Source organism: Palaemon carinicauda, chromosome 1, assembly GCF_036898095.1.
Source record: "Palaemon carinicauda isolate YSFRI2023 chromosome 1, ASM3689809v2, whole genome shotgun sequence".
Taxonomy (NCBI): Eukaryota; Metazoa; Arthropoda; class Malacostraca; order Decapoda; family Palaemonidae; genus Palaemon; species Palaemon carinicauda.
In genome coordinates, this window is record NC_090725.1 from 18,124,876 (window position 1) to 18,141,252 (window position 16,377).

A 16,377-nucleotide genomic window follows, 5' to 3' on the forward strand; every position below is an offset into this window, starting at 1 on the left:
ATTGCGAAACTAATGATACATGGTAGCTTCTGCATTAGGCCGAAAATTCACCATTTGTGTTCTCATGACGCAACAGAAATCGCAAAGAGATAAAAACGTCATTCAAATCGAGTAATGCTATTGGCTGAGAGTCAACCAATCAGGGAACGAGCTCTAAGAATAAGGAATAGTGATACCTATAAGAAGGGAAGAGAAATCACAGTTGTGTCACTTTCGAAAAGTCAACTAGAGATGCTAGAATCATAGTTGAGGGTCGAAAGTCCTTGTTACATTTTGAAAAGTAAGGTGACTTTGAAGCTTTCCTTTTAAAGATTGTCAACATCGCCCAGTAAGTTTGAAACCGTCTACGGCTGTTTTCCTTGGTACCTCAGACACTCTCCAAACCTTCGTGATGCTGTTCATAATATTAACATTAGGTAAGAGATCTTTCTTTGTTATAACCTAAATAATGTTTGTTTGTTATTCAAATTTTCTCTGTTGGTCACAATAAAAGTATAATAATTATAGTCCATGACTGACACCTAAATAATAAATGAGAAATTTCCATGGTTTTGTTTGCAATATTTCTAAACTGTACAGGTTGCAAATAGCTACTGAATAGCAATATCTGTACATTGAATATGATCTTCATATATTGGTATAGTAAGGTTTAGATTTGCCTGATAGTATTTCAATGGATTTCACTCTGTTTTCGCAGCATTATTCCCCATACGCCCAACGGTCTCTTCTGATTTGAGTGACAGCCCTCCAGAAATCTTTAAGGAAGACATGGACCATGTCCATTTCCTCCTATGGACCAGGTAATTTCTGATGAGGGATTTTGATGGAGTTTAGAAGTAAGGAATAGCAATTACACTGTCGATGACTTTTGACTAAAACTAAATTATGTTATGCTACTTTAGCAAGTTTATTTCAAATTAGTTACTTATAAATAAAAAAGAACGATAAAAGACGTAACTTTGACTTATGAAAATGGCCAGTGAAGGGGTGTTTGAATGGCCTTAAGTCACGGTATAATAAGCTAACCTGCGCTAGAACTTACTAATTGGCCTCTCCTTTGCTAGAAGTTACTTTCCTATCTCGCCCAAAACCTATAAATCTACGTCTCACTTTTCTGTGTATAATATTTTCGATATACAAAGAAACAAACAACAAACCCAACAAATATAACGAACCAGAGGTCAAACCTCTTCCTTGCTGGACGTCATTTGGAAAATGGGAAAGTACAAAAAGAAATGAAAACGGAAGCAACTACAAAATTCCAAAGCCTGACAGTTAATGGAAAAAACTATTCGCCGAGTCAATCAGTGAGAGGATCGCTGATTTCCACTGAATAAAGATGGGTAAGTGATGGTCTGACGAGTTCGTTAAGCACCATGGGAAAGATTACTATTTAACTGAATGGGTGACAACACTTGTAAGTTGGCCCATATGACAAGGTGCGTCAGGGAGGAGGGGGGGGGGGGGTTGATCCCAGCAGTTGCATAATTAATTTAAAGAAAGAAGGCTGAAATCAAGGCAAAGTTGAGGGAAAAGAGTGCATTCAGTCGGAGGTTGACAGGATACTGCAAAATCCCTTTAGCAATACAGTGGACCACGGTGGTCTGATGGTACTATCCGTCTCTTCCCACCCTTCCCACTGCGGGTATGCTATGTGAGATGACGTCAGTCATGAAGGAGTTCAGTTCCCATGATGACGTCATATACTGATAGAGCCACTCTGAAATAACAATAAAAGCTTGTACAGTATTGTACATCAACCTTATCCTCCGAATAATATCACAACAATTAGTGTACGTGACCCGTCAAAAATGACGACTAAATATTTAGATATGCACACACATACTGCTCCCTCTCCCCCTACCCAAACGACGGGAGAGGTAAGAGCGACCGAAATGTATATATATATATATATATATATATATATATATATATATATATATATATATATATATATATATACACGTGTATATATATATATATATATATATATATATATATATACACATATACATATACATATATATATACATACATGTATATATATATATATATATATATATATATATATATATATATATATACACATATACATATGTATACATATATATATATATATATATAAATATATACACATATAGATATATATATATATATATACATATATATGTATATATATATAATACATATAGAAGCACACACATGTATATATATGTATATACATACATATATATACATATATACTGCATATATACATATGTATATCGAAACACTTGTTTTTTTATATAAGGGAGATTGTCTTCTAGCCATTGTAATACCTCGTTATACGATTCTCGATTTCAAAAGACGTGTCTTAAACATTCTCTCGATATTGGGGGATACGACTTTCCATCGCTTGGCTTTTCGTTTTCTCCACTCTCTCCTTAAAACTAGACTATTTCAGGGTATTTGTGTCTGAGTCCCATAAAATTTTGCAAAGAAATGCCATTGCTCTCGTTTCTTTCAGAGTAAGAAATATCACTGTATCTAAACTATCCAATGTAAAATCTTAACTTTGTTCTACTTTAAACACATTCATATCACTGTTGCATTTATTAAAATTCTTCAAAAGAATTCTTTGAATCGTGTGTCCAGCATTTAATAACGATTACTCCCTTCAAGAAATTTGTACGATATATGCTTGGCAGCTGATGTATTTTATAACGTGAAATAACAATTCATTGTCGCAAAAATAGAATAAAAATAAACACACTTGAATAGTGAAGTTATATAATCTAATGGAAGCTGACCTGTAGTAATCTAGAATATTGTGTATTATATTCTTATTATTGTAGAGGATACTAACACATTCTGACTTCTCTCTCTCTCTCTCTCTCTCTCTCTCTCTCTCTCTCTCTCTCTCTCTCTCTCTCTCTCTCTCTCTCTCTTTCAAAATATTCATAACTAATAAATTTGGTCTTCATAAGGGCTCCTTTCAAAGACAAATCAGGCGTCATTAGTATCTCAGTTATCCACCATGTGCCATATCAAAGGTGAACCCTTTGTGAAGAAATATCCTACATAAGCTACTTTATTAACCAGAACAAAATGTTCATCGGCAGAGCGTCGGCTCCACTACACAATTGCCATAGATTTCTACCCTCTACTCAGTTTTACACCTTTTGAATTTCAACATCTCTCCCACTCTATAGGTCTCCCTTTCAGCAGTCACGCAAATATTTCCAAATTATATTCCCTATTCATCGTTCTCAGACATCCCAACCTACCTCTACAAACGTATCTACCTAGTCGGCATTTTTATATCACGAATCTTACTCCACTTAATACTACAAATTGATATCGACAACTTCAAACCCATTTTCTATTTCGTTAACATCCACCATCTGTTACATCTCCCAAACAGCATTGTGATAATTTGCTTCCATTACTCCCCAATCAATTGTTTCTTCTTCTGGTTTAGATTTACCCTCATATATATATTTCATCTAACATTAATGCTGAACTTTCTCTCCTTACTAACACATTCAAACTACTTAACCTAACTCTATAACTTCTTATAACATCAGTCACTTAATAATGCGCCATCTGCAATCATCATTCATTCTACAGTATGTTCTATTTGAACATTATGCCACAACTTTGAACCATCCAAAATAAACTATTTAAAATGAGCTACCATAGTCTTGATTGACTTTTAGAATAGAAAATTCATTCTTAGTTTTACTTTTCTAACACTCGTTCCATAATGCAGTCTCTCTCTCTCTCTCTCTCTCTCTCTCTCTCTCTCTCTCTCTCTCTCTCTCTCTCTCTCTCTCTCTCTCTCTCTTTTGTTTTCCTTTTTTATTACCCCTACTCAACACCTCTTCAAATTACTACCTACATTGACACGGACTCCATTCTCTTTATGAAAGGATCTGTTCACTTATATCTTTATTCTGATTGTAGGTGAACAAATAAGCCATACAATCGTTCATTTGCTGATAAAAGCATGAATGTTTGCGTAAATACTCACGATGATGATGATGATGATAAGGATAGGCTACACTGTTGAAAGTTTGCCGTAAAAAATGGTAAACATCCTAGAATAAATGTTGCCAGGCATTTACCCTTTTAAAAGCGGATATATTGACGTAAACAAGTGATATTACGGTCACCAACCCGTAAAATATGATAACAAACTCTGGTAAAATTACGGACGCCTGTATTTTACTGAAATACGGCTGAGAACAGTATATTTTACAGAGAATTTCCGATTACAATTACGGTTATTTTAAGTGTAGAATCGTTCATTTGATGATTTGATGATACAAGCATAAAATTTTATGCAAATACTCACGATGATGATGATGATGATGATGATGATGATGAGGATAGACTACTACTTAATTTTTTTTCTCTTTTTTTTTCCTTTTTGCAGAAGTAATCCTGAAGATGCATCTTACTATGAGTTAAAGATCAATGACATCGATAACATTGTTAACTCAACTTTTGACCCCAATCTCCCAACACACGTCCTTATCCATGGATGGATAGCTAATGGATATCAGGGCTGGCCAGTGGAAGCTAAGACAGGTTAATAAAGATAATAAAATTTTTGTAGTGATATTGACGTATTTTGTAGTATTGATGATAATTGTTTATTCTTACGGTGCGTTCTATTTTCATATACAAGTTGCAGTAATAGTATTAATAAAACGTCAAAAGATAATATTCTTTGAAAAAATATAAACAATCATACTATTTTCTAAATCAAGTGTTGTTACTTCGTTTCTTTAGCAAAGCAAAAACTATTCTGTAGGTAATTTAGCCTTTTATATTAACTTTTAAAAATGACAGTAATTTTCAACTACTTGTGTAGTTTTGTTTTTCAACAACCTATCTACTTCCCTCCTTTTTCAAAATGACCAATTATTCGTGTTTAAACATTCAATTTATGTATATAATAATCAATGCATTTATCCATGTATCACTTTACTTAACGTACTTTTAGTTTTACAATAAGCTATACATCTGTATTTACTTATTGTATGTACCTACCTTGTTTCTCTTTTTTTAGAATTGTTAAAACACTATGAATGCAACGTCATTTCCATAGACTGGGAGGAGATATCTCACCGCTTCAACTACTATGCAGTTGTTAATACCCTTCCTGAGGTAAGATCATATGAATTCTTTTCCTTGTTGAAATACCCACAACAATACTAATACCAATTTCTGTTTAATGTTTGAATGCCAAAGAGCTTGAGAAATATTTTGATGATAAATGCAATAAATTGTAAAGAAACCTGGTATAGAAATTAATGTCTTTTAGATGATTGTTTTTTTTTCACACTCCTCTTTGCTTGCACTGATTGCCTCTTGTAATACTCTTCGACTGATGGTCATCAATTCGTTTAAAATCAATTTCAAATCTGATTTTTTCCGATTACACAATGAAGATCTGAGTTGATTTGTGATAATTAGGCTTGCTTGGCTATATCAAATCATTATATTTCATACACAGAAAACCATTCCCTGCTAACAGAGAGGCTTCATTCCCCCACCCCACCCCCTAAAAATAATATAGAATAAATATGATGCAAACATCTTATACATTATAGAGTATTAATTACATACCTCCAAATAATGACAGACTTTCACATGTAGTGATGTGGATAAATAAGTTTATGTAGAGGGATAGGTTTTCTCTGATTCATAAAGGTCAATTCAGGTAAAAATTTCTGAAGGTTAGTGAGCTAGGAGAAGACTATATCCAATTAACGAAACCATTTATAGATTGCTGACAGAGATTAGATAGGCAGTGGAGGCCAGGATGAAGAGCTACTGATAAGTGCTAGAAGAATGGGATAAGTTCAGCTTTTGACACCTCCCTCATATATGACTACAAGGGGTCACTCTAGAACAGGGGTTCTCAACCTTCTTGGGCCCATGCACCCCTTTCACCATTTGTAATGATGTCATTCCCCCCCCCCCCCCAACTTCCCGTCTTTACCAAGATTGTCTTCTCAACAGGTGCACTGTAAATAATATGCAAATATTACTAAAAATACTTTTTTTTTTTTTAAATATAATAAATTTACAGGTTTACATGGATTATCTTTTTAATGGAATATTACAAATTATATGCAAATTGAAAATATCGATGGATATAAAACTTGAATAAAAGTAAAATATTTTTTTTTTCAATTTATAAGAACTACTTAGCAGGCCAAACTGAAGCTAATGCAATAAACACAAAGTTCGATAGGGTAAAAAGATATTATAAACCTGTAATTAATTTTATTCAGAATATTACAGTTCATCGATTGACGAAACCTATGATTGTTTTTTCTTAGCCAATTCTGGTATACGCGGATGAGTGCTTGAAAGGGCACAACGCAGGTTATTTTCTACCTCTAATATACTGCGCTGCATCGTTTTACTTTGTAACAGAGTTGAAAAGCCTGACTCACAAAGATATACCGATACAAACGGAAGCAATACACGGATAGCGATTCTTCCACTTTTGGGTAGGAATCGTACATCAGAGGCCAAAATTCTGTTATCGATTTCTCATCGAACGCATCTCTTACACCCGAATCAGTTTTTAACTCCAAAACCTCATCTTGACAATCATCAGGAACTTTTTCAACTGACAGTTTGAATGCATTTCTGACTAAATCCAACTCATCATCACCAAGCTCGGGAAAATATCGTCTGAATTAATTTTCCAGTGCTGTCAAATGCTGCCAAATTTAATTTTTTTTGCAAATTGTGGAAGCACCTTGTCTTCACCACAAACAGCAAGAATAGATGACAGTTTCCCAAACATTACTACATTATCTGCATTTACCCTTCTCTTCCAATTTTCAAGCTTGCTCATAAGAGCTTTCAAGGCATCTACGAGTTTAATAATGCTTGTATTCCTTCCTTGCATCTGAAGATTCAGTTTATTCAGTTGCTCAAATATATCAACCAAACAGGCAAGATGCATGATCCATTCCTCATCACTCAGCCAGGCAGAAAATTCTGTTTTACCTTGCACTTCAAAAAACAATTTGATCTCATCTCTAAGCTCAAATACTCGCTCCGTTACATTTTCTCTTGACAGTCAACAAACATTTGTGTGAAAAAGAAGCAAATGATGGGTTGCATCCATATCAGTACATAACTGCTTGAAAAGTCGTGAGTTGAGTGCCCCTCCTTTGACTAAATTTACAATTTCAATTGTTTGATCCAAAACCTTCTCTAGCGGAGCAAGAAATGTATTTGAGGCTAATGCCTGACGATGGATTATACAATAAATGCCTTTCAGTTTTGGAGCTCGCTTTTTCACACATACTTGGAATCCTGATTTTGTCCCTAACATAGCTGGTGCTCCATCTGTACAACACCCACTGATATTATCCCACGAAAGATTTTCTGATTCAAAAAAGATGAAACCTTCTCCAAAATATCAGAGGCCTTTGTAGTTAGTTCAAGAGGGGAACAAAAGAGAAACTTGTCCTTAAATGAATCTGAGTGAACATACCTTGCAAACACCACCAACTGGGAACATGATGCCAGATCAGTTGATTCATCAAGTTGATTGAAAATAAGCCAAATGCTGAAGACTTGATCTCCTGCACAACTTGATCCATGATGTCAGTGGCCATATCACTTATCCTCTTTTAAACAGTACTGTTTGCTAATGGAACCTTTGCAATTTTTTTCTTCATTTAATTTCCCAACACAATTTCCACCATTTTGAGAGTGCAAGGCTTATCAAATTTTCCCCAATTGTATGTTTTTTTCTGCTTTGCTATTTCAAGTGCTACGACATAGGAAGCTTCAGTAACTTTGTCGTTTTTCTCTTTAAATTCTTCTGTTGAAACCAGCCTCATCTTTATGAGAGCATTCCCATGGCGTTCAGAAAAGTTTTTTTTTTTCTTGTCTCTGTGATGAGGATGAACATTTTACAAATGCTGTCTCATCTTTGCTGGTTTCATAGAATCGTTTGTCAAAGCTTTACTACAAATAACACATTGGGGCCTTTCTTCTCCATTGATGATGATGGATGTGAATCCATATTCAATATATGAATGATCGTACTTTCTTGAAGATACAATCCTGGAAATCAGGTTCACTCAGACACTTACTGAGGACAATTCAAGACTGAAATTGGAATTAGCTTCTCAGCTATTTATAGTTCATGAGTTCCCAACCTTGGGCCTGCCAAGTAATTTTCTTGGGGCCTACTTAATTCCCCAGCCATCTGTCTCTTCCTCAGTACCTTTTCCAATCCTAGGATATAATCCCAGCCCAATTGACAGGCCAGATATGCTAAAGCCTATAATTGCTCTCCTCACCCATGAACTTACTTCGGTCACAATTCACCCCCTAAAAACCCAAAATTCACCCCTGGGGATGAATTTCACCCCCATTGAGAACCTCTGCTCTAGAAGATTGCGTCCAACATCACACGCCTCCTTGTCTTTAGTATGTAAATAGGTCCTGCGTACTCTTCTTCCTCCAAGAATTAATAGTTTGGAGTTTCTGTTTAACATATATGCAACTAGTTTCATACATTACGTTATTTATGGTATAACTGCTCAAGTCGAGAAAGTTATTTACATAGAACCCTTGTAGCACAAGTTTTAGTGGTAGCGAAAAAATACCAGAAAAGCTTTTACAAACAAACAACAAACAAATATACAAGCAAACATACTCAAAGAGAGTTAGTTGTGATTGAGGTTATCGAGTATATATATATATTTTTTTTTATTTGCTATTCAACTATTCTTCAAAACTATGCATCATTTGCATCCCGACGATACAAGGGTGTTCTTGGCATCAACTTCTGCAAATTGTATATGTACGGTATTTGATTTTTTATAAAGTACATTGCATGTATATCAGCGATCTGGTGTTGAGCACGAATAGTTCTCATTACTTAGTTTCCTGTACTGCACCAATAATCAATATTATCTGAAAATAGAAAAAGTACGCGTTGGTACGCGAATAGTCATACTCTAGCGTTTAATTGCGAGTTATTATTTTATAATATGGGGAAAGGAAGAGTACCCCTGGATACAATCCAGTTTATAGCTCAAAGGCAGGTACTCGGGATGGGAAAGATTAAGGAAATAGGGAGAAAGAGAAGTACAGGAGAAGAATAAAAGAGGGGCAGACCCTCTTGCGAAATTAGGGAATTGGTGTATTGGTTTTAACATTATTGCAAAATATGATATTGAACATTCAAATGTTGTCCTGCACAATTCCAGGTGGGTCATCGTGTAGCCGAGATGCTGGATATCATGCACATCGTCGTTCAACTCGACATCACAACTCTGCACGTGACAGGGCATTCTTTAGGGGCCCATTTAGGTGGAATCGTAGGTCATCACGTGGTTTACGGTCCCCTTGGACGTATCACAGGTCAGTGAAAAGAAAAGACGTGATAGGGTTGTTATGGCCTGATTGGCAACATCTCTGTCTGGTGTTTGCCAGTTACGTTTAGTCTCGTTAGAGCCATTAGTGTCTGCAACCTTACCATCCTTGTGAACTAAGGTTGAGGGGTTTAGGGGAGCCTATAGGTCTATCTGTTGAGTCATCACCAACCAATTGCTTGGCCCTCCCTGGTCCTAGCATAGGTGGAGATGGGCCTTGGGTGCTGATATATGATATATGGTCAGTCTCTAGAACACTGTCCAGCTTGATAGGGCAATGTCACTGTTCCTTGCCTCAGCTATTCATGAGCGGCCTTTAAACCTTTAAAAGGACAGATCTGAAAGGTTGCAAGTGGCCTATTAGAAATATCCCTTGCCCTCCCTGGTCTTAGCTTGGGTGGATACAAGGTTTGGGCGATGACCATAAGTATATATGGTCAGTTTCTAGGGCATTGTCCGGCTAGCTAGGGCATTGTCAATGTTCCTTGCCTAAGCCATTCATGACCGGCCTTTAATCCACAATTGGCCGTATATAAATGTTTCCTTTCCGTTTAGATCATATAAACTCTTAAACGGATTACGAATAAAGAAAAAGCTTTTCAAATTTCTTTTCACTGAGTATGATTTTAGGACTAACCCAGAGAGGACTTTTAGGCAGTGAAATTACTGTGTATGTATATATATATATATATATATATATATATATATATATATATATATATATATGTATGTATATATGTATATATAAATATATATAAATCAAATATACTGATCTATTAGATAATCGGCCACAGATATAATCAATTACGTTTCATACAAATCTATTATATAATTTCTTTCGTTATGAGTATTATAATTTAATCGTAACGTACAATATTCCGAATGATGATTACATAAAATGTAAAATTAATGTCTATCGAGATCTTTAAATTCTCTCTGTATATCATAGGCCTGGACCCGGCAGGTCCCAGTTACCGCGGTGCGCCAGAAGAAGAGATGCTGGACATATCAGACGCCACTTTCGTCGAAGTGATCCACACCAATGGTGGAAGAACTTATCAAGTAGGTTTTGACTTTCCTGCCAGGTGTTGATAGATAATTTGAGTATAATACTTGTCAACAACATATGTAGAGGGTGATGCAACAATTATTATTGTGATATCTATTACTATAGTCCATTTCTTTTATCGAGGCAGATTTGCACCGACTCGCAGCGGTGCCCTTTTAGCTCGGAAAAGTTTCCTGATCGCTCATTGGTTAGAATTATCTTGTCCAACCAATCAGCGATCAGGAAAGTTTTCCGAGCTAAAAGGGCACCGCTGCGAGTCGGTGCAAATGCTCCTCGCTAAAAGAAATGGACTATAGTTAAGTTACAACCCTAGTTGGAAAAGCAGGATGCTATATGCAAAACGGCTCCAACAGGGAAAATAGCTAAGTAAAAAAAGAAAATAAGGATATAGATAAACTACAAGAGATGTAATAAATAATTAAAATAAAACGCTTTAAGAACAGTATCAACATTACAATAAATCTTTCATACATTAACTATAAAAAGAGAATTCGCTACAAGTTTCAACTTTTGTTAAAGTGAATTTATCGGTAACTATTGCAGGAATGAGAACGAGACATTGATTGCAGTTCTTTCTCCATTTCTTTTTTGTTGTTAGGCTTGCGTAGGTTTGTCGGAAAGGATCGGCCATGTCGACTATTATCCAAACGGCGGAGAACACCAACCTGGATGCACAGTGGGAGGAAAATGGACTGATCTTTTGAGAGGTAAAAAAGGGGAGTCGCTGAAGGACTTGTCACCTTTCTATTCATCTGTGTGCTGTCTAGTCGAGCCTTTGTATTTATTCGTCATTCTGACGGTCGATGATTCTCTCAGTGCGCTTCCTCATCTTGAAATATCAGTAGCACGATGCTTGAAAATCTTTTTAGGAATTACACACACCTGTGCAAATAGCAACATACGTGCAAATACACACACACACACACAAGAACTAACACATGCACACACACATATATACATACACAGGCCCCATATATATATACGTATGTATATATATATGTATATATATATATATATATATATATATATATATATATATATACTGTATATATACATATAATATATATGTATATATATATGTATATATATACATATACTGTATATATATATATATATATATATATATATATATATATATATATATATATATATTGCTTCCACTCTCAGGTAGGCTTTCAGCCTGTCAGTGGAATCAGTTGTCTTCTCCACTCAATTCTGTTTTTAGAAATCCCCTCTCTTCTCAGCTGTTTAATTGTTGGCATATTTTATATATATATATATATATATATATATATATATATATATATATATATATATATATATATATGTGTATATATGTATATATGTATGTATGTATGTATATATATATATATATATATATATATATATATATATATATATATATATATATAAAGAAAGACAACGTTCGATGGAACACTTTAGTAAGGTCATGAACAGGAGATATGAAGGGAATAATTTGATTATTATACGTAAAGCTGAAGAAGACTTTGGTGTGCCCATGAATGAATTCAGTGTGTTTTAATTTGAAGCTATCATTAAAGAAGTGATGGAAAGCCCTGGATACAATGAAATAACTGCTGAGATGATATTGGCTGAAAATGAAGTGACTCCCAGAAAACTTATAAGATTATTTTGTAGAATTTGGCGTGAAGAGGCAAAGCCTGATGAATGCGAGCTAGGAATGGCAAAAAAGTAGATCTGACTGGTAGCAATAATTAGAGTCATCACACTTACGTCAGTTGTCATTAAAATATATAGTAGGCTCATCCTAAAGAGACTAGAGAGAAAGCTTGATGAAAAGCTAAGAGATGTACAAGCAGGATTTAGAAAAGGTAGAAGTTGTACTGACCAAATTTTCATTTTAAGACATGTGGTACAGCAATGTGTAGGATATAGAAATCCACTGTTGATGGCATTTTTGGACTATGAAAAAAGGCTTTGATAGGGTGTACCGGCCAATTTTGTGAAAAGGCTTGCGTTATTATGGAGTTCCTCTTCAATATGAAAATTTGCTTAAGTATGTTCATGAATATAGCAAGTGGAAAGTTAATGTTAGTGAATTTCCTGTGAACAGTGGAGTATTCCAAGGGAATGTGTTGTCATCTATATTGTTTATTCTCCTCATGGATTTTGTAATGCATAGAGCAGTTGGTGATGGTGGAGAAGGATTGGACTGGATTGGTAACAGGAAATTAGCTGACCCAGAGTAAGCTGTGGATGCTGTCCTTATTAGCAGAACATTACAAGACTTACAAAGCTTGCTTACCAGAATGCATGAAATATCACATAAAGTTGGGCCCACGATAAATAGAAAAAAGACAATGATGATGAGAACGGAGTATGCATTGGAAGATGAAATATCATTGGAAGGAGAAAGGATTAATGAGGTGGAATCATTTAAATATTTAGGAACTATGATGTTAAATACAGGATCTTTAGAATCAGAGTTTAATGAAAGATTGAATAAAGCAAATAAGACAATAGGTAGGTTAAGTAAAATTTGGGAATCAAATCGCCTCAAATTACATATAAAAATCAGGCTATATATCAGTTTAGTGAGATTGGTGTTACTGTATGGACAGGAGTCGTGGTATGATAATGAAACAAAATCCAACAGATTTTGTAGATTTTGAGAACAAAGCCCTCAGAAGCATATTGCAAGTTATAGGACAGGACAGGATTATAAATGAAACTATAAGAGAGATTACTCGAGTGCCATGTGAGGATGAGATCTTGGTGAGGTGTATATGAAGATGGTTTGGTCATGCTCTTCGCACTCCGCAAGAAAGATTAGTTCTCCAAACTTTCAACAGAGCTCCACAAAGCACTGGAAGAGTTGGAAAACCCAGGCCTATATGGCTCTATGAAGCGTTAAATAGGAGATGATGAATGGAGATGTATTGATTTAAAAGTTCAAGATTGAGACGACTGGCAGAATCTTAACCGAAGCCCTTTACGTCAATAGGCGTAGGAAGAGATGATGATGATGATGATGGTGATAATGATGATGGTGATATATATATATATATATATATATATATATATATATATATATATATATATATATGTATACATATATATATATATATATATATATATATAGTATGTATATATATATATATATATATATATATATATATATATATATATATATATATATATATATATATATATATATATATGTGTGTGTGTGTGTGTGTGTGTGTGTGCGCGCGTCTGCATCTATGTATATAAAAATTGTAGATTTCGGTGTATACAATCACTTCATCGGCAACAGGAGGCATCTAGTAGTAAACTGTTCTCGTACTTTGCAGGTGGTTGCAGTCATGGGCGGGCCGTTGACTACTGGATAGAGAGCATCAACGGCGTGACTCCTTTCAGGTCCAAACCTTGCCCAGACTGGCACACGTATGAAACTGGAAAGTGTTCAAGTTGCGGCGAAGGTTGTCTTGATATGGGACTACATGCTGCGACTCAGTAAGTCTTTCGTTTTTTTTTTTTTTTTTTTTTTTTTTTTTTTTTCAATTTTACGGTATACAGTAATTCTCCAGGCAACATTAACCTGATATTGTTTCCAAGAAGAAATTCTATCTTTTTTTCTTCTGTATGCCTGTATTTGGGAGTAGATTTCGTATGGCATTTAAAGGCTATATAGAAATAGAAACCCCCTTTTTTTTTTTTTTTTTTTTTTTTTTAATTTTACGGTATACAGTAATTCTCCAGGCAACATTAACCTGATATTGTTTCCAAGAAGAAATTCTATCTTTTTTTCTTCTGTATGCCTGTATTTGGGAGTAGATTTCGTATGGCATTTAAAGGCTATATAGGAATAGAAACCCCCCCTTTTTTTTTTTTTTTTTTTTTTTTTATAGATTTTACGGTATACAGTAATTCTCCAGGCAACATTAATCTGACATTGATTCCAAGAAGAAATTCAATCTTTTTTTCTTCTGTATGCCTGTATTTGGGAGTAGATTTCGTATGGCATTTGAAGGATATATAGAAATGGAAAACTTTGGATACGAAGATAGCAACAAATGATAGGGAATGAGAATAAACATCCGTGAAGACTGGAGAGATGAATTGAGGAATGATGATCTTACCATCCTTTGTGGCTAATGGTTCAGCCTCAAACTTTTTTTCTCTTAATCAATGTACCAATGGTATTATAAGTATGGTTCATCACATTCCCTTGTCTCTTTTCACACTAATTATGTCTTATTTCTATATAAAACAAAAAACAAAATGCACCATATACATATTTTCCCACCCTGTTTAGACCAACTCTTCACATATTACTTTGTATAAGAGTTTGTCATTGACGAGTGAACAAAAAAACAATATTGTCAAACTCGAAATTGTACCCAATGACTGAAATCTCGTAATATTTACCGTATGTATAAATAGACCCACCCGCAAAATTAATTGCATCCAATACTGAAGTCTAATGATAAAATGTAAATAACGGACTAAGTATTCCCAGTTGACCAAAAATGTACCCAATAGACATGTGTACAGCAAAGAAAAGTATTCAATGAGGAAAATGTACCCAAAGTTTAAAATATAATCAATGAACAAAATGTACTTGATAGACTATGTAATCAATAAATAATCTACCAGATGATATTCTCCCTGAACAATGTCTATCAATACGAAAATATACCTAGGTAACAAAATATACCCAATCAACTATTTACCAAATTGACAAAAGGTACCCAACATATACAGTAATGTACACAAAAGTTAACCCGTGTACTAAACTAATCAAGTATACCCAATTAGCCATACAAAGCGGTTTGTAATAATGATGATGTTGCTGAACAAATAATCCAAAGTAAATTATGTATAACCAGTTGTTAATGGATACATGTACTAATTGATTGGAATATCTGGTTACAAACATATGAAATAGCAGAACGCCTACTCAGTGTAATACTAATGTACTGTTTAAAAAATACGATACATACTAACAGAGTATCATTATCATCATTATCATTACTTGCTAAGCTACAACCCTAGTTGGAAAAGCAAGGTGCTATAAGCCCAGGGTCTCCAACAGGGAAAATAGCTCATTGGGGCAAGGAAACAAAGAAAAATAAAGTATTTTAGGAAGAGCAACAAGATTAAAATAAATATCTATGTACACTATAAAAACTTTAACAATCCAAGAGGAAGAGAAATAAGATATAATAGTGTGGCCAAGTGTATCCTCAAGCAAGAGAACATTCTATGAAAAAACTGTTTTAAAATGGGATGATTCATAATAACTTCAGAGCCCATTAAACATTACATCTATGGCTACTTCAAGCCTTTTAGTATCACATAAATTGTTAGATCTAACCCATCATAGCAGCTAATATCGGTTCCCAGTACTCAGTAATAAGGAGCGTCTCTACTAATCCAGTGATCTTGGGATGGATTCCTAATTGTTCATCTAGACTTTATTTACTCAATCTGGGAAATTTTCACTAGAAGATAATTGAAAATTTGTTATTGATTTCACGAAATCCAAATTATTCGGGACAATAACGTTAATCAATCATCTCTTATACATAATTTAATGTTCCTTTTTTTTTCTTTTTTTTTCAGACCTTATGGCACGTACTATCTTGAGACAGCTAGACGTTCGCCCTTCGCTTTGGGATAAAGTACAATAATCGTAAGGACAGACCATTAGACTTCGGGGGAAGTTATGGTCGATAATAAGGACACACCCTTCAGTTTTTATTACTCAAGAATGAAGAGAAGTCTAATTTATAAAGCAATATTTAATGAGAATCAATCAAAACGCTGACATGTTTAGTGCATATCTTGCGAAATGTTTAAACAAATTATGTAGTTGTGACGATCATTCGGATTGGATGAATAAATCTATTGAGA

General features: G+C 34.6%; 1 protein-coding gene across 1 annotated transcript; it reads left to right on the forward strand.

Annotated features, from left to right (window-relative positions):
- Positions 1-232: 232 nt before the first annotated feature.
- Positions 233-16,144, forward strand: LOC137619294 (pancreatic triacylglycerol lipase-like). Its single transcript, XM_068349746.1, has 9 exons — positions 233-416; positions 698-800; positions 4,418-4,572; positions 5,057-5,154; positions 9,243-9,396; positions 10,357-10,469; positions 11,075-11,183; positions 13,812-13,974; positions 16,087-16,144. Exons 1-9 carry the CDS (start codon positions 392-394, stop codon positions 16,142-16,144), a joined length of 978 nt encoding a protein of 325 aa, XP_068205847.1. The 5' UTR covers positions 233-391.
- The last annotated feature ends 233 nt before the right edge of the window (positions 16,145-16,377 follow it).